This window comes from Ostrea edulis, chromosome 8 (genome assembly GCF_947568905.1).
Source record: "Ostrea edulis chromosome 8, xbOstEdul1.1, whole genome shotgun sequence".
Taxonomy (NCBI): domain Eukaryota; kingdom Metazoa; phylum Mollusca; class Bivalvia; order Ostreida; family Ostreidae; genus Ostrea; species Ostrea edulis.
This window is the reverse complement of record NC_079171.1, coordinates 26,058,179-26,079,286: the sequence shown is the minus strand read 5'-3', so window position 1 is coordinate 26,079,286 and position 21,108 is coordinate 26,058,179. Positions and strand designations below refer to the sequence as shown.

At 35.4% G+C, this 21,108-nt stretch overlaps 1 protein-coding gene across 5 annotated transcripts in view; it reads right to left on the bottom strand.

Moving 5' to 3' along the window:
- Positions 1 to 19,821, bottom strand: part of LOC125657474 (protein draper-like) — a 40,545-nt gene extending 20,724 nt beyond the window's left edge. For 4 of the 5 annotated variants that reach the window (XM_048888045.2, XM_048888047.2, XM_048888046.2 and 1 more), the window contains exons 1-3: positions 16,921 to 19,469; positions 10,003 to 10,209; positions 569 to 826 (exon numbers count right to left, since the gene is read on the bottom strand). In XM_048888045.2, coding sequence (XP_048744002.2) covers positions 569 to 826; positions 10,003 to 10,209; positions 16,921 to 16,978 — 523 coding nt within the window. In that variant the 5' untranslated portion in view covers positions 16,979 to 19,469. Of the gene's footprint in view, positions 1 to 568; positions 827 to 10,002; positions 10,210 to 16,920; positions 19,470 to 19,702 lie in introns of those variants that run through there. The other variant, XM_048888043.2, reaches the window with a different exon arrangement.
- Positions 19,822 to 21,108: the final 1,287 nt, after the last annotated feature.

The following is a 21,108-nucleotide window of genomic DNA, read 5'->3' as shown; positions in this document are numbered from 1 at the left end:
ATGGTATTGATGAAAAATATGATACAATTTGTTATTATTAAGACAAATATTGTTATTTCCAATTCAGAAATGCTTATGATCAGTTGAGTGTTATATACGAATGTATTGATATAAAATAAATATATGCCTGTGTTTAGCACACATCCACACTACAAATAAGATGGAATTGAAATAGTGGATAAATAACTATAATTCAAGGTAGAGCTTGTAGATTAAGGGCCTATAAAAGTAACTAAACCTTAGTTTGACCTAAGACAATACACCCCCCCCCCCCCCCCCCCCATTACATAGGATTTGAGAATTGAGGAATTGAACGTGAGGTTGTCTACTTCCAATTGAAGACTGGATGTCATGAATACAAATATCTAGAAATATTTTCGGTACTCATTATCATTCATATAACGGGTTCACCAGATGCTGGAATTACCTAGTGTCTAATTCACTAGAATTATGTTTAAGCACACCACCCTATGAATTATATTAAGCAAACCAAGCAATTGACATTTTGCTCAGCCGAGCTTATAATTTAAAGGATTAAGTAATGAATCCTGTATATTATAGAACATACCGTTAACTTGTATTTCACAAATTTCCAAGATGGCTCCTGTCGTAGGATTATCTTCATGAGTGTCGTATGTTGTTTCTACAATGACGTATCTTGTCGTTTGTTTACATGGAATGTCGATTATATTGTTAGGTAGATCCTGGGATCTGTCGGTATAACACCGAGTTCTCTGTGCCGTGTTATTCACTGCAGCTGGTGAGTTAGATACGTCCAGATAAAAATTCTTAAATCGGTATTGCTTCCAATCACCAGGTAGATCACCTGTATTGTAAAAATTAAACAAATATAATGAATGTAAAAATGTATTATTATGAAATCATTGAAAAACATCAATAATTGGAAGTCCAATGCTCTGTAATTGAAATAAGCTGTGTTTGTGAAACACTGCTGTCACCCTGAGTAAAACCCTTTCTCTATCATAGCTGGTGTGACTTGTATTAAATTTTTCTAAAAAGTAGTTCAAAAGTCAATGTGAAGGACACTAGCTTAATGGCCTACATTTTTATGTTCTCCAAACATAGTTTGAAAACATTGTTTTTACTCAGTTTCTTATTATTTGCCTCCGGTATTTTTTGTCCGCGAGTGTTCTCCGAAACTACAGGAGGGATCGATATGGAAATTTCTAGGACGGTAGAATAGCATTTACAGATGTGCAGAATGATAGTCATTTTGTCAGCATTGAATTTTGGTACAGAATATTCGAGATCAGAATATAAAAGGGATCGATATGAAACCTTACATGTATGATGATAGTATATCATTTGTAGATATGCAAAATGATAGTCATTTTGTGTGCACGCGCGTGCGTGTGCACATGCATCACATTTTTTTGTACACTAATCAGTCTTACTATTTTGTTGTTCATTGAGTTGGTTTGATATTTGATATTCATATCATACGATGATATTGAGACCCTTAATTAATATGCCTGGTCAAAATTACCAATTTGCATGCCCATGTAAGGATGCTTCTTTTTGATTGAATAATACTAAAATGTAACTATCTGATGAATGAAGCGAATGAGTTGATATTCACAGCATAGGTAAATAAATATGTGTATCTATGCATTGGTGTGATAAAAAAAAAATACACTCGCGCATGCGCGTGCATCTTCTTTCAAATGTTCATTTTTTAAAGGACGATAACGTTTTTGGCATCAAATTCTTTTAATGTTGTGATTTTAGGTGTGTCTTGGTACTCCTTACAAATTACTGTAGTTAAAATTACTGCTAAGCACGTACATGCATGTGTGCTGATTTCTGATTGGACGAATTTGAAATTACTATAACTTTCTTATATTTGATGCAAACATTATGAAATCCATACTCTTCGTATGTTATACAAATGCCTGTTGAATGACATCAACAAAAATTTCGCAATCGAAATCGCTTGTGCGTGTACGCAAGCATTGCTTTATTTTAGTTCTTGTTCTGAAATGACGATATTAAACATACTAATTAAAAACTAAAATAAGTTTTGCTATAGGTTTACATTGACACCACTTATTAATTGGGGTAGGTTTGGGGAACATATGAAACGGTCCCCGTTACAATTAGAACTAGTTCCTGTGTGGTTTTCTAGCAAGCAGTGTATGGTCATGAAGTAACAAAGTATGTTCCTCGACTTCTTTAGATGAGAATCATGATGTCCTTACAATATCAACAATTCTTTATTATCAAAGACGTATCAGTCTCACCACTATTGTCTTTTTCAGAATAAAGACACGATGTGAATGTATGGGTTTATTGTATGGAATATATTGGCCACAGTGGTCAGAAACAACATCTGTGGGGTCGCCGAACAACAGGGCTCACCCCCAACAACAACATATTATGCGTCGTCCGAAAGGGCAAGTAACATGCTGGGTTGATCTCAATCATGCTACCGACACATACAACACACAAGTATTCAATTCTTAATTATTTACATAAAATGAACTTAAACTGTCGAATCAACATTCAACCATCATCAACAGTCAACGATATTTTCACAACCAGCTTGAAAGTGACGATTTGGCCTCACAACGCTCATTGACGACCACTAAATTGATACCACTGTGACTATGTGAAATGCATGGATGCTATCAATGATGCAGTACCTGAAAAGACAAGAGGCCCATGAGCCTAGAATCGCTCTTCTGATACATTGTAGAACAGGCAAAAATTCTCACTAACCAAGATTTATCAATTAACAAAGTTTGATGATGTTAAGTCAAATAGTACCTGAAAATTTAAATGTAACTGTCCGGTCGACACACTGAAGATTCAAGATGCATCAACTGACAAGTCAAATAGTATTCAAATATAGCCGTCAAATTTCAAAAGAAGGCCACAGTGACATACTTTTTGGTCGACCCACTCCAAAGACTCAAGATACATCAGCTGACAAAGTTTGATTATTGAATTCAAATAGTATCTGAAATATTCAGATATAAACATCACACCCAAAAAGTAGGTCACAATGACCTACTTTTTGGTCGACACACTCTGAAGACTCAAGACCCATCAACTGACAAAGTTTGATGATTGTAAGTCAAATAGTATCTGAAATATTCAAATATAGCCGTCAAAATCCAAAAAATAGGTTACGGTGACATACGTTTTAGTCAACACACTCTGAAGACTCAACATGCATCAACTGACAAAGTTTGATAATTGTAAGTCAAATAGTATCTGAAATATTAAAATATAGCCGTCAAATTCCAAAAGTAGGTCACGGTGACCTACTTTTTGGTCCACAAACTATGAAGACTTAAGATATATCAACTGATAAAGTTTGATGATCCTAGCTTTCATAGTGTCCAAAATATGCATCTAAAATTGAAAATGTGAAATTTGAATGTCTGCAAAATTCAAAAAGTAGGTCAATGTGACCTACTTTTAAAAAAATATCTTTCGAGACCTCTATATGCATCAACTTACGAGGTTTGATAATTCTAAACATCTCGGTATCTGAAATATCAACCTAAAATGTATTCATAAATGATTAGCCATAAAAAAATTAAAAAATAGGTCATGGTGGCATACCTTTTACATGACACTGTTTGGGGTCCCATGGTCCATCAACTGAGAACTTTTGATGATCATAGGCTCAAAAGTGTCCAATATATGCATCAAAATCCATTTAATAATAATTACCAGCGAAATTCCAAAAGCAGGTCACCATGACCTACCTTTGAGACAACATGATATTGGGTCCTAAGATGCATCAAGTGACAAAATTTCATGATTCTAGTCCTTATACTAAGCAAAATATCAAAGTTTTAACAAAACAAAATTTAAGGTCAGCTTTGAAGTGACCTTGAGATCAAACCCTTTGCCCCAGGATGATGCCTTTAACATTTTTTTTCTACAACCTATCTTCCTCCTTATGCATAAGTGTAGTGATAATTTGCCCAGTGGTTCTTGAGAAGATTTTTTAGCAACCACTACTTTTGTTTGCATTTTCCTAATTATACCCCCTTGTTAAAGGGTCACAACCCTAGTTTTAGTACAAATGAAAACCCTTGGGCCAAGGATACCCTGTCACAAATTTGACAAAAATTGGCCAAGGGGTTCTTGACATATAGCCCTTTTCCCAAAAAGTTGACGCACACCACACGCCAGACATATGGCCATATGATTAGCTCTTTGAGCCTTCGGCTCAGAAGAGCTAATAAAAGGCTAACAGCAGAAAAACTTAACTCAAACTTTTTGAAAAAAGGGGGGGGGGTGGCTTGGGTGAGTATTCAAAATGTTTTTCTTCCCCAAAATTTGACCGGCCTTCTTGGTTGGATGCTGAATGGATAAGAAGGAAGTTGGGATGCGTAATTGCCGAGTGCACCCGTGATGAGTTATAATTCCGGAACAAAGTTTCCGGATTGAAACATAACAGAGATGGGCTTACTATTATTATTATATATATACATATAGTAAATCAAACGTTGATGCGAATACTATCGTAAATAATGCTTAGATAAAGACACATATTTACAGACAAGCTGAAATATATGTGTTGTTATTAATTTGTATCAATATGTTTGACAACCCAAACACATGTTACAGGACACAACGCATGTTTCACGATGCAATTGTATAGAATATTTAATATAAAGCACAAACAAACAATTATACGGCACCCACCGCCTATTAAATATTCTATACAATTGCATCGAGAAATCCACTCTCCTTATAAAATATCTTAAACACTGAATGACACAGCGACTGTGTGAGATTGCAGCAGTGTGTATAAGTAGCGCTTTAGGAGCATAACACAACTTCCTTTATTTAGGGAAGTCATTGTGGCCGAGTGGACTTACGCACTGGTTTGACAGTCTTGCTAGGCGGTGGGTGCCGTACGTCGCTGGTTCGATCCCGGGCTGGGGCGAAAATTTTCAGTACCTAGTTGTGATTATTTGGTACTTTATATATCAATTAATTGATTATCACATGTATCGTTTAGATCCTAGGGGTAAACGTAAGGTTGGGTGTTATAATAATTGTTTGTTTGTGCTTTATATATATATATATATATATATATATATATATATGTAACACATCTCCTCCCCCTTCCTCAACTCTACAATGTTTACGAAGTGCATATATTAAAAGTTTTTCTCCATGAAATCGAAGAAATGATACCTTGTTTTGGGAATAGATATAATGCAGTCTGTTAAAAATCAGCGTAATGAAAAAATGGCAACGTAAGCTATTTGTTACTACTATTTATGAGAAGCTGAGAATCGCAATTGTAAGTATGCCCCCAACTGCTGGTGTAAGGTGAGTAACTGCAAAAATGTAGGTCATTGAAAGTCCTTGCCACAAGTAATACGCATACCAAATACGATTGATCTACATCTAACTTTGATGGTGACCAAGGTTAAACTTGTTGAAAAATATTCAAAAACTAGTCAAGGTCACCAAATCTATTATAGTTGGAAAATTTTCTTCACAAGAACTATGTATGCTATATATAACAGCAGCTCCACGTAGAATTCGAAAGATATGGCTTATGTTCGAATTTCCTTGAAGAAGGTGAAAAGTCAATGTTGAGTTTCTGGGTCAAAAATGTTAGTATTGAAAGGTCTTGTCACAAGAAAAACAGTTACAACTGTGAAAGGTCTACTTATGGTGTAAAAGATATGGCCAAGGTTCAATGTGTATTGAAAATTTCCAAAACTAGGTCGATATGGAGTTTACAGTGTCAACAAATCTGTTATCGTTAAAAAGGTTTTATTTTCAACACAAATATTCATGCCTAATATAAAAGCAGTAGCTAATACTTATGACCAAAATTAAACATTTGCAGACTGCCAAACAAACGAACAGAGCAAACATGATTACGGGATCATACACATGGGCGGATCCAGGAATTGCGGTTAAGCGGGGAGGGGGGGGGGCTCAAGTTTATGAAGCAGGGGGTCTGGGGTGGCCTTGAGCTCCTGGATTTTACAGATTGTATAGGGCTTGAAATATGTCCCCTAAGTAGTTATTTTTACTATTTTCTGTCATTTATGATAATGTGAAATTAATAAAATGACGCAATTTTTAAGGGTTTTGGGGAACAAATGCAAGTTCCCCCAATAAAAGTAATTAATAAAAATCAAAACATTTTTCTTTATTTCTCCGAGAGTGGAAAAAATTATTGCTTCTTTTATCGTTTACATTTTTCTAAATGAAAGACTACGATTTACTTTAATTTTGAAAATTTTAAATGGGGGGGGGGGGGGCTGTGCCCCCATAAATCCGCCAGTGATACACACTCATGATCTTCAAATCTCAAACTGTTGAATATTTTGTTTGCATTAATTATCACTTCTTTAACTGTCTCATATAAAGAGTATCTCATTTTGTGCTAGAACCAATGTTTACGAGTTTCATATTAACTCTTCTCATTTTCATCGATTTTTCGTCCATAAAAACATTCATTCATTTGAAATTTTGGTATAAATCAAGTATTTTGTGAATGTCAACACCGTTCCCGATATTTATAGTAATCGCGTTTCATTTATGTCTGTCATGTGTTAAGATAAATGATAATTCCCAGTTTTCGGTGATTTCTTTTAAATGTACGTTTTTGCCCCCAAATACACATTTCCCCTTTCTTTTGTGTTCACGATATTTTATATACGCTAGAGCATCCCTTGACTCACCGTTTGAAAACAAAAACATTTTTGTTGCAATTACATTGAGGTTATTCTATATATTGGGCTAGAATAACTGGACTAATGGTGAAAACTTTTATCAGACACTGAAACTCAATTCAAATCAGAAAACTTGTCAGGAATAAATCCCTCACCCCCGGGTTTCTTGCCACCAAATATTTGTTTTGATCACTCTAACAATTCAATAGTTCATTAACTGCAATGCAATTTGTGATTTGATCGTCATTTCATGTTTCGATTTTTGATTTGAAATTCGGTCAAATTACATACAGCTGTAGGACGACATAAGACTGACAATATTCTGAACTAAAATTTACAAAGTGTAACATATTGACTTAAACGTCAGCGCCTATCAGGGTTCGTTCCCTGTAAAGTCACGGATTTGGGGAATGACTTTAATATAACATTTACACTCATGCTTTTCATTCAGTGGTAATATACATGTGATAGAAAACAGGGCAAATGCCATGAAATCGATTAATAAGTAGCGAGACACGAATGACAGCGTTTCTTACAGTAAAGAGGTGGGGCTAAAGTCATTTCGACTTTTGTCAGTAACAATCCGAATTCGCTATTGCACTTGAACTCTGAACCAATGATAATCCAGGTCACCATTTGACACACGGTAAGAGTCAAGCAATTCTAAAACTTGAAGGCAAACAGATATTTGTACTAATCTCTATTACAACGATAAGCATCTCCACAAGCCAAGTGTCCGATTCGTTTACTCCCATCTCCCTCTTGGCAGATTTAGTCGCATTTCTAAGCCTTCGAAATATTGCGCTTTGGCTTTCTAAGGCATCCGATCAAATCGCGTCATACATACAGTTTGGATTGAGTAATGGCGACCGCCATGTTTAGCCCGTGCTGTCGCCTTTGTCATGACATTTTGTCTAAAAAATACAAAGACGGGCGATTTTCAGAGAAAGTTTTGGGGTTTACGATCAACTTCTAGGGATAATCGATCATGTACCTCACCCAAATGACGACGAAAGAATAAACCGTACAAACTCAGCAAAATTGAGCACAATATCAAAACCAAAGTAGAAACTCTGAAATCTGAATGATTTGTTTGGATATGTGATTCACGCCTTAAACACAAAGATGGCATAGGCGTCCAGCAAGTATGCACACATAAATAAAAAAAAAAACCAATTGTATTGTTTTCATCTGTCAACTCCATTTTGTAAAACATACACTTGTAACAGAAATGAAAATGCGTTATCTGATTGGTTAGATTTTGTTTTCGTCAAGAACGATAACTCGCTCGATCCGTTAGATGGCAGTTCAGTCGCAACTAAATCCATCAAGGGGGAGATGAAAGTAAACGAATTGGAGACTTGGCTTGCGAAGATGAACGGTAAGATATCCACAAATAAATGAAATATATAAAGGGTGTTAAGAAAGTTCGTTCCATGATTCACATCATGCCTAAACTTATTTATGAACAGCTCATATACAAGTTTTTATGTTTTTAATAACCAGAGTCTACCTTTCTTTTTCAATACATTTTTAATTCTGTTTGGCATTGAATGAATTAAAGAAATCAAATGTTTCTGAGGTATCTCCCTCCATGTATGTTGAAGTCGGCGGCGTAATTGGCTCATAGTTGTTGGGCGATCCTTGTAAGCCTCGCTGTTCAGAATACCCCAAAGATGTTCTATACAATTTAGGTCTGGGAAATTGCTTGGCCATTCTTCTTTCGAAATAAAGTCTGGTAAATTATTTTCACACCAATTTTGTGTTAAGAGGGCAGTGTGAGGTGTCGCTCCATCTTGAACAAACGTAGCGTGTCTTGGATATTGAACCAACTTTCGTTCGTCAATCCTACCACTATTTTTCTGTCGATTCAGAGGATTTTTTAGTTCTTTTTGAAGAATTTTATTCGCATAATAATCAGCATTAATAGTTTTGCCGGCTGGAACAATCGCACCCCATATAATGACTTTAGCGCTTGACTTCACACAGCTTACGTCTGGAACCTCATCTGACTGGGACCCCCATACGGCATCGTTCTGTCGGTTCGGAACATGATACAAATATCTTGTAGATTCGTCACTAAAGATGTAGTTTTCCCAGTCTTCAGCCGTCAAATGCTTGTGATCACGAGCAAATTTCACTCTTTTTTTTTTTTTTTTTTGGTCAGTAGTTGATTTCTCGATCTTTTAAATGGATTCCATTTTTTAACTTTCCGCAAATAATTATAAACAGTTACGTGACTTACATTAAAGCCAGAGGTATTAAGTTCCTTGCTGCATTTTCTTGTTAATTTTCCTCTTTTGTATTTTATGTTCTCCACTTTTTTCTTTACTACCCCCACTATTTTCGACCGGATCTCGGTTGATCGGTTAGTTGTTTATTTTGCTCTCGCCTTCGTCTCCACTTTCTTACCCATCGCTCACTTTTACATAGTTGCTTAGCCACATCATTCACACTTAATCCTGCATCTAAGAAAGCCAACGCTTGAGCTCGTTCATTAATTGTATCGACACTTGTACAGGACGTCTGTTTTTTCAACGAACCTGGCATATTTATTTCATGACGTAATAGACATTGTGTTTACATCACTCCATAGTAACACGAGAGAGTGCATATCGGGAAGGATAACTACCGATATAATGAAAAAAATCTAAAGTGTTACCAGTAAGAATTTGAAACAAAAATATTTCGTTTTTCTATTTATTTTTTTTAATTTACGAACGGAGCGAATTTTCTTAACATCCTTTATTTGGTAAACGTATATATAAATGTAGTTGACCTTTAAAATGTTGAATGTCATCCGGAACCAGTTTCTACTTCTATTTTATACATCATGCCTATTAATTAAAACTCCTGTGGGCCTTTCCTTTTTCTGTCTTTCCATGTGGCTCTTTCAACTTTTCTGGCCCAGTGGTTCTTGAGAATATTTTTTAAATGATACCATCCTATTTTTTGTTTGTTTTTACTATATCCCCTTTGAATGTGGCATGATCCTTCATTTGAACAAACTTGAAGCCCCTTCACCCAAGAATAATTTATGTCAGGTTTGAATGAAGTCCAGTGATTCTGAAGATGAAAATGTGAAAAGTCAATGACGACTACGACGCCGACATACAACGGACAACTTTTGATCAGAGAAGCTTATTTGAGCCTTCGTCTCAGGTGAGGTAAAATATTTTTTACCGGAAATCAAACCATTGAACCCTAGTATCACTGTTCATGTGCTCTAACCATTAAACTATCCAGACCGATATCCGCGGTAATGTTGGTGAATGAGTTATATAAAGTTCTAAATATGTATATTCATCCACTGTACCTTCTCTTCTGTAGTAGATTTTGACACTCTCTATGCTGTATTCTTGACCAAGATCCACTTGAAACCAGGCTAAGGGGTGTCCTGGAGCAGTGTGGGCACAAATTTCTATATGTGTCCGCAAGTCCTCATCATTGGCATACGATGCATATCGATCCTCGTACGTCGAACTTTGTGATAAAACTGTTGTCTTTCTTCTACTCAGGTTTTCTGAGGAAAAGATGATAACCATTATACGATACATGCGTACAGCACGTACTTCACGCATTATATTTTCCAAAAACTGCTAATGCACGACATTGCCAGCACAATATGGTTAGTCAACATTCATGTATATTCTATTTGTGTTGTGTAATGACAAAAAAGAAATCTTAAAGTTTAGAGATTGTTTTTCCATTATTCAAGTTAAGGTGGTCCTCAAAGGGTTAAGCCCCCGGACGCTCCTTGACTTTATAGATTCCATTGGGCTTGAGATATGTGTTCTTACTAGTCAATTTACCATTTTCTGTCATTTTTAATGAAGGAAAATTAATAAAACGACATAAATTTTCATTGTTTTTGTATTTTTTTTCCAAAATAATGGAACAACAAAACTATGGTATAGTGCCCACGTTCTCCGATTTAAAATTTTATAATTCATATTGGTGTTTTTCAGTGTTTTCTGAATTTTATTGACCTATATTTCTTTGGTAGATCCTCTAATGCAAGGTGAAGATAACGAACAGTGATCAATCTCATAATAAATAGTCTAATAGTATATTCATATAATCAGAGTATGGGTACAGTGCACATGTTCTCCTATTACAAATTCTGTAATTTATTTATTTGAGATCACATCTGTATTGTAAAGGTAGTTGGGTAAACCAATACACTTCATAGAGATTTCGATATAGAAATACTTAGGGCCTACTTATTCTGATACACATGTATAATGGCAGTGCCCCTCCCCATCCAATAGTAAACTTAACGACCTGGTGGTTGTAAGTATGTCCTCTGACCATGATATGTATATTTTTCCATAGTTGACATAGGCATGGAATAATTGGTAATTACATTTGGTTAAACTTTGATTTATAAAGTAGCATTGCATTCATTTACGAGTGAGATTGAAAAATAAATTTGTAAAGTTTTGAGAATATAACCTTGTGATTCTTTTAACTTTTCTGAGATTTATACATATTTACTAATATTTCTTTATTCTATATCAAATATGCATATAGCTATTTAATTCATTTTACTGATCATATGGGAGTTAGTAATGCACTACAATTATCAAATATCCCAGATTCAAAGAAACGTCTAAATCACGCACACAAAATCATTATTACATGTAACGGGTATAATTATTTCAGACATCAGAAAAAATTAGATATTCCCTAAGCAATTCCCCACATTTATTATCCATCATGATCCATAAATAATGTATTTTAAAAGAACATAAGTAAGTTCCTATGAATTGAGTAAATTGCAAACAAAATGATACGTGCTTTCATCCGACAAAGGCCTAATTACCGTCTTCCTTGGAAGACGGTATACAGAGTTGAAGTGTTTTACAGTATTCGGACTTTGCACTTCCTCTCTTTTTTCATTGGTAGAAAGTGCATGAAGTGAACATTTTCAATTATTTCATTGGTTGAAATGCTCTTCAAGGCAAGGGAGATAATTTTCTGGTGTTCTATTTTTCGTACGACTTAACAATTTTTCAAGATTTTCAATCTTTAAAAAATCGACAAAACGAACAAAAGAAAAATGCAATTCATGAAATTGACACATTACTTTTTTAAAAGCAACTAATACAAAGCATTTCTATGGTTACTTCATTTACAGCAATGTTTTCATTTTTGCATACAAACAGAAAAACTCGCCGTTTTTTGTTTTGATTGCTTGTGTTTTGGGAATTGTCTATTCGGTAGGGCTAATCCCTACAAAACAGTTTAATGATACCTTAAGCTAAGAATTACATAAGAATAAATAAGACTTGACTTCAAAATGAGGATCACTGGGTTTTTTTAAGAATGCAAAAGAATAATCCATCCACCTGTTATTACAATTTACGTAAACGAGTCTAATTTATGCATTTTCAGGGACTTCCAAAAGTATAGTTAATTATGTGTGATTGTTTCTTATTTTTTCTTACATATCATAGAGTAACGTTTTTTCATAATTTAAATCAGAGACACAATGGTATTTATGACTGTGAAGTAACGTTGAATCACAAGAATTTTTATTCAATTTAACTTAGAATTTTGATGAATTCACTCTTGATTGCTGATATGTATTTTATGATATAATTTTTGGCAAAACTATTACAATATTCTCAGGTCTTTATCCTGGTTAATTTCTAAAGCAGTTGCACTGTACAATATGCAAGAATAATTTTTAAGCAAATTTGAGCAATTTAAATCTTTTTAGTTTGTTTTGTTTCATAACTTTGTTAAAAAATAAATATTTTGATATACACATTGAAAATCTCAGTTTCATTTGATATAGGCTTTAATCAGTGCTAATACAGGGAACAGTGATTTTGATTTCCAGTGCATATACCCTTCATAAATACAAACTTTTACAATGGGAGTCAGGACACAGCTTTGTAGGCATGATGTCCGTGAAATTATTTATTTTAGCTCAATTCAATAATGAAGACAAGGGACATAATTTAACTTCGCTCTATAGAGTTGCTGCTAAAGACGACAAGCTTTTTAAAAAAGCTTTACTTGTATTGATGTATAGAAATGCTGGTTGAAAAGGAAACGTATACACCTTAATATTCTTATTTCATCATTCATTACAAAAGCAAAGGTCTTTAAACATTAAATTATCTTATCAACGACAAAAATGACTTAATCATTAATATATCATTGTTGGTATATGCAGTAGTTACAACTATACGTTGATTCTTAAATGAAAAGTTTGAAACGTTCCCTAATCAATCGTCTGATTTCATTTTCTACCATGCTACACGCCCGATAGACTATTTTGATAGATTTGGTAAGTTCCTATGAATTGAGGAAGCTTCGGCTATTAGATTTTGGAACGCAATTCGCAGTTCACTATTCGCAATTTAAATGTGAACTGCATTGTAGAACGCAGTTCGCAATTAGAATTTCTATATGCATAAGAAGAAAACTAGACTGGAATTATGAGAATGGGATGCAGTGAACAACCCCAAACATTGTGAAAAAAATGATGATGGCACTCTCTCTAGTTACGACGATCCGCCCTTCCAATTTTTATACGCAACGTATCACATTTAGTAAATAAACATCGGAATCGGAATTATCGAGGATCCCTACATCTGGGACTGAAATTTTGCGGGTAAGGCACTAGTGGTTCACTCCCACCACTGTGAAGAAATGGTAACGATACTATCTGTAATGACAGAGATCCAAACCTCCAGTTTTTATACATACCGCATTACACTTAGTGAATATACATCGAGTTATTTACACTTAGTGAATAAACATCAGGTTAGGAATTATGGAAGACCCCTACTGCGGGGACTGAAATTTTGGGATTTAGGTATTAGTGCTCTACCCCCACCACTGTGAAGAGATGGTGACTCTTAAGTCATGGAGATCAGCCCCTCCAAATTTATACATAATGCATCTACACTTACTGAATAAGCATCGTGTTCGCAATCACGTGCACCGAAGACCCCTACCACGGGGACTGAAATTTTTGGAGTAAGGTACTATTGATGACTTCTCACCACTGCGAAGAGAGAGAGTGGTGGTTCTCTTTCTAGTTACCAAGATCCGGCACTCCAATTTGTATACATAACGCGTTACATTTAGTGAATAAACATCGTGTTTGGAATCATCAAAGACCATTACCCCGCGGAGTGAAATTTTGGGATTTGGGTATTAATGGTCTACCCCCATCACTTTCAAGAGATTGCGATAGTACTATCTCCAGTTACGTAGATCCGCCCCTCCAAATTTTATACATAACGCATCATACATAGTTAATAAACATTGGATTCGGACTCATCGAAGACCCCTACCTCGGGAACTGAAATGTTGGGAGTTAGTGTATTAGGCGTCTACCCCCACTACTACGAAGATATGATGATAGTGCTCTCTATTGTTACGGAGATCCGTTTCTCCAATTTTTATACACAACGCATTACACTTAGTGAATATACTTCGGGTTCGAAATCATCAAAGACTCCTACTTTCGAGAAATTTTGGGGGTAAAATACTAGTGGTCAACCCCCATCACTGTGATGACATGGTGATGATACTATCTCTAATTACGGATATCCGACCCTCCAATTCATATAGATAACACATCACACTTAGTGATAAAACATCGTGTTAGGAATAATCAAAAACCCTACCCCAGGAATTGAAATTTCGGGATTAGGGTATTAGTGGTCTACCCCCTCCACTATGATGAGATGGTGATGGTACTACATATAGTTACGGAGACACTCCCTCCCAATATTTATACATAATGCATCACACTCATTGAATAAACATCGAGTTTGCAATCACGGAAGCGTCTTCTCCAGGGACTGAAATTTCGGGGTTTAGGTATTAGTGATCTACTCCTACCACTGCGAGGAAATGGTGATTGTACTTTCTCTAGTTATGGATATATGTCCCTCCAATTTTTATTCATAACGCATTATACTTAGTGAATAAACATCGGGTTCGAAATCATCGACCCCCCTTCCCCGGGGATTGAAATTTTAGGATTTAGGTATTAGTGGTCTACCCCCCCCCCCCCCCCTCCATTTCTAGATATAATGTATTACACTTAGTAAATAAAGATCGGGATAGCAATCATCGAAGACCCCAACCCCGGGAACTGAAATTTTTGTGGTAGGGCTTTAGTGGTCTACCCCCACCACTGTGAAGCGATGGTGATGGTACTCTCTCTTGTTACGGAGATCCCTCCCTCCAATGTTTATACATAAAGTATTACCCTTTGTAAATAAACATCGGGTTCGGAATAATTGAATACCCCTACCCCGGGAACTGACATATTGGGGATAGGGTATTAGTGGTCTACCCCCACAACTATGAAGATATTCTGATGGTACTCTCTCTAGTTACGGAGATTTGTTCCAATTTTTATAAATAACGCATTACGCTTTGTGAATAAACATCGGGTTCGAAATCATCGAAGACCCTAACCCGGGGACTGAATTTTCGAATGTAAGGTACTAGTGGTCCATTCCCACTTTTGTTGAAAATAATCTTGATAGTTATGAAGATCCGCCTGTATTCTTATTCATAATGCAATGCATTTCATGAATAAACATTTGGTTAGGAATGATTGGAGATGCCTATCCCGATACCTAGTATTATCATTTACCACCCTCAGTTTCATGATGTAGGGGTACCACCTGGGACTATCCAAGAGTGGGGTCTCCTTTCCAACATCTCTTATAAATGTCTAAAGAGTATTGAAATAAAACAAAACTCACAGAGGACTAGAAAACAATGACGTCAAATATACAAAAACCTTTTAAAGGGTCACATTAGTCTTTAAGGGCAATATTGAGCTCACCTGAAAATTCATGCATTTACATGCAGGGTAATTATTTCATGTAGGGTCATAATGATGGTCAATAAGAACTTAATTTTTGAAGAGTATGCAGGCAAAGAAGGGGACAACTATGGGTATCGTCGTCCGTTCTCCATTTGGGACTGTGTGGGGAAACCCCTTGCGACTTCCACTTTTCAGACATCTCTAATAATTGATTATTGGGTGATGAACGAAAAAAAAGCCGATAGACGGGTAGAGAACAACAAGGTATAGAATCCTTTAAAAAGACCACATATGCCTTAAAGTACAATTGGCCTCACCTGAAAATTCCTATTTTTGCATCATGCAAGGTCATACATGAAATGAAGGCTTAATTTTTTAAGAGTCCGCTAAATGAGCCTGCGGGCAAGTCAGAGATCCCTAAGATTATTATTTCCCGCCCTTAGTTTGGGGCTATAGGGGTATCACCTTGGGCCTCCCAAAGGCGGGGTCACTTTTCAGACCTTTCTAATAATTGACCTTAGGTTGTTGGAACAAAACAAAAGCGAAAAAGGACTGAAGAACAATGATGTTAAACATACAGAACCCATACAAAGGGTCATATTGACTTTTAACAGCAATTAAACCCACCTGAGGGTCATAATGAAGGCTAATTACAACTTTTCAATCTTTAAAGAGTTCACAAAAGGAGTATGCAGGCAAGGAAAGGAAACCCTACGGCTATCATTTTTTGCTCTCAGGTTGGGGTTGTAGCGGTAACACATGGGGCCTCACAAGGGTGGGGCCACTTTTCAGACCTCTGTAATAGTTCAATTTTGGTGATGAAAGAAAACAAAGCTGATGGACGGATAGAAAACAACAAAGTCAAACATATACAACCTGTAAAAGGTCACATATGCCGTTAAGGACAATTTAGTTCACCTGAGAGTTCTTGATTTTACATCATGTAGGGTCATAATAGAGGCTGCATGAAACAACTGGGGGAGATTGATTTCATATCTAAAAAGAGAAAGTCGTCAAGAAGAGATACAGTTCTACATTATGTATTTGTGTCTCTATTATTCAATTGCTGCAGACATTTTTGCAATGAAACTCAATAATTAAAGGTGGTAAATTTGATAGTTAAAATATGAAAATGCCATGAGGTGATTTAGTTCGAAAATTGCATACATATACATGTAGGAAATTATTGTTTTGAAATTGATATTTGAATAACCTTGTTACTCTGTATGTAAAAGAGTATCTGGATATACTTTGATTAAATATTTTTAAAAAAAAATCTCCTCTTACTTCAAAACCGGGGATATGCATTTGGAAAGTTTTGTACCATTAGCGAATACAAAAAGCTTACAGGAACAACGTTTTGATGGTCAGTCTATTCCACTGTAGAAATAAATAAACAAAATAACAATAAACAGAACATACCGTAGCAATATATAAATCCAAGTGACAAAATAAAGCAGGGCCACCACGGGACAGCCATTCCGAAAGAGGAAATAAAATTAAACCCTTTTAAAAAATAGGATATGGAAGAAGATCGTCAAGTAACCCCCTTAAAATGTTAACATGTGCATTGCCTATCATTTCTTAAATCAGCTACATTTAAGACGACAACACAATTTATTTGGTAGTGACAGTGTTATCAGGATGTGGTGATCTACACTCAGCGTCTAAATTTACACAAGCAGATGAACTTCCCTGTTTTAATCTCCGATTGAGGATGAAGAAAATAAGTGGTTATTTCTTGATTTATTTTCTATCAAGTATTCTAGCCCCTTTTTAATATCGTCACCGTTATATTGAGCTTTTATTTGAAAACGTAAAACTATAAATTAATTACCAGTAACTCATATACTTTATCAAAGTTTTCCATTATCGTCTGAGGAATGTTAGTGGTACCGGTATGTTAATTGTTCAATGTGTATGTGGATTTTAAATAATGCTCTTTGTATTTGCAATGTAATCAGCATACCTTAGCTAAGTTTAAGGACCCACTCACGGTCTTACGGTACGAACTTAACAATTATCTCCCCTACAAAAGATAGACGTTCATCGTAAGCACCGATTATTCTACTGGGGTACATGTTTTAAAGTAGAAATGGTATGTTTCATATACATACATACATGCATTCAAACATGTATACATGTATTCTACATTCATTAGGCACTGCGTGGTGTCATCTTTTTGACAACATACTTTTTTTTTTTTTTTTTTTTTTACATCAAAACTTTATATGACCCCTAGCCCCCAATGTTAGAAAACCAATTAAAACTTATTTCGCATGCCACATGTACCTCAGATTTCTTAATATGTAAGTATGCAACGTAAACAGAACAAATGAATTCCCTGATATGGTTTTGTAACCTGACTTACTGACTTGCCATTATTATTTTTTAATTGAGCGCTTGTAGTAGAGACGGTGTTTTACCGTCGACCTCTTCAGAAGGGCCCGGAGAATGAATTTCGGTTTAGTCAGCAACCGATCGGATTGAACAAACTGTTTGTCATCATGAAAACCGTGATTGCGGAGGCTGGAATCGTGGGTTATTTCACAAACCATTCTGGAACCACACATGCGTAAAAAACCCAACTAAATACATAGTGATGTAGAGGAGGGAGGCCTCTACTAAAATCATAAATTTCATTATCCCAGGGATAGGGGTTCTGACCCCAGAGAAGGGCCAAACTTGGTATATAGTGTCTATGTGTAAAACACTTTAATAACATCTACTATATTGTTATTGATACTAGATTGAAACTAAATGAATATTTAGAAAGAACCGGTAGTCCTTTACCAAAACTGTAAATTTGATGACCCCAGGGGGCAGGGGTTTTGATATCAGGGCGGGCCTAAATGGTCAGTTATTAAATGTGTGGAAAATAGAACTGTTTTAACTTCTTGTTAACTACTACCGGTATTCCAATTCCTTTCAAATTTGGTATGAAGCATCTTCGGGACAATTGTAAAGACGTAAATTGTAAATTTCAAGACTCTTGTACCCCTGGTGTCTTAGGGAGGGACAAAAACTGCCAACAGTCCACCAATTTCTCAAAATCTTCTATAAAACTGAATATATTTTAAGAAAATTTAAATGTGTAGTGAAAACGTTGAAGTACAGGCGAGCTAAACATTACTTCCGTGTATCACAAAGCTATTGTCTCCATGACATTGGATACCCATTAGGATACACTTCTCCAGCCAGTTGATTTTTTGTCCCTTCCTTACACTAGAAATATGTCCGACCCCAGCAGCCACCTGGTGGTACCGTCACATCCTTCGTCGTTCGGTCTACCTTGTCCTTCGTCGTTCGGTCTACCTTGTCCTTCGTCGTTCGGTCTACCTTGTCCTTAAAAATTAGCGGCATAAGAGACCGTCATGAAATTCCTGTATTGAGTAGGTCATGCGGAATGTCAAAGTCAGGTGAGCTAATTCATAGCTTTTGATAACACTGGCTGGGTGGATGTATTACTGCCCATATATTGCAGAGGAGGTGTTTGTTTCATTATTTATTCTTTTTTTCCTACAACACTTTCTAAAAACATTTTCTGTTGATTTCTTTTATTAGAAGGCCATGGTTATTACTCTTCAGCTGAGATATTCTATGGTTTTGAATGAAATACAATTTCAAATGAATTGGCACGTGAAAATATGATCAATCTTCAGATGATAAAGCACCCCACATTATTTATTTCCCTATCATATATCCATTGGTACTTAATGACTAGGATTGTAAAATTATGGTGAGCTAAATTATCAATGTACATTTATTTTCATGCTTGCAACGTGGTAAAATTAATTGTTCAAAAACATCAGAAAATGAAAAGTGTGGTCAGTTTATTTCTCTCCGTCCTTTCATTACAAATTACTGATACAAATTCAATTCACCGTTAATGTGTAGCTTCTCATGTGACCTAAGTTGCCCATGTGTGTTGCAATTGACATTTATTAATTAAAAACATGAATTTTATTTTCATTTTCCTAAATTAGGTTTCAAATTGAATATTTTTTTATGAGTACTCTCAGTCCTTTGATGATTTTCCTTAGTGGCTGCTAGCTTCTACGTGCTTATTGGCTGCTAGCATCAGCCTGGTATTTTTTTTATGGATGACGTGTTTTGGAAGATGAATATGTTCAACTTATTCCATTGTAAACAACAATAACCACAAAAAAGAACAATAAATAACAACAACATAATTAGTACATACCGTAGCCATATATAAATCTCAGTGATATAATAAAACAGGACCACCACGGAACAGTCATTCCGAACGAGGAAGTAAACTCAGAAACTAATCCATTTAAAACTTTTTAAATTCCACAGGTAACAAAACCGTCTAGTGACCCACTTTAAAAATGTAAACACGCAAATTGCTTATAATTCTACTGCTCCATTTGAAGAAATATTTAAGACGACAGTACGTTAAAGTTTGTCACAGCTGTGTTATTAGACCGCGGTGATCAAAGCGTGTTCAATACATTTACACAAACACATGAACTTTCGTATTTCAATCACCAAATGGTCATCAAATAAACAAGTGACTCTTTCTTAATATCTTTTTAATGTGAGGGGTTAATTTGTGTTGGACGTATTTCATTTGATAATTCGATAGTCTGTCATCAACTTCCAATATAACCTATTATTGTCTTTACTTGAATCTTCTAACTATGTTTCAATACTTTCGTAATAATTTTATATCGGATGGGTTTTTTCCCCATAACGTTAACTGTATTACGAACTTTTCTATAAGTGGACCAGTCAGATTTTTTAAAAGCATTATTGAGAGTCGAATAAAAAACTAAATCAAAAGGTGCTAGCTGATTTAATAAACGCTACTTTTATTAAAAATAATTTGTTTTAAGAATATAAATTTGGTTTATTCTTATTAAACGTACCTTATAAATTTGCATTTTACGGAAATACCCGAACGCATGCGAGAGTTTATCAGTTGCTGGCGATGATTTGGAACGGGCGACAATTTGGGGAGTATGTTTTGATATTTCACAATGTACATTGATCAATGCATCTATAGATAACAATATTCAAATACATATTAACCCAGATGAGCCGATCTAGAGATTTCCTGTTATGGGTAGTACATGCCAGGAATACATGTAACCAACATATCGATTCACAAACACCCGAAATATTGCAGAATTGCTAACAATTGTGCACAATTCACGAGCTTTAAGCTATAATTTCAGAATTCTCATTTTTGGGAGGCATGCCAAAGAGTTACTTGTAATCTACATACAACATTTCAACCCAATAGGTCGACAAATACAAGAGAAATGAGTGCGGAGACCCAGTCATTGTATGAACTAGAAAGAAGATTGTTAACAATGATCTCCACAAGAACAGATAGAAGTACTATCTAGGACTCATCGTAAGCACCGATTAGTTTACAGGGGTACATATTTTTAAGTAGGAATGATATGTGTCACATACATACATACATACATACATACTTACTTACATACATACATACATACATACATACATACATGTACATACATACATGCATGAATGCATGCATACATACATACATACATACATACATACATATGCATACATATATACATATATACATACATACATACATACATATATACA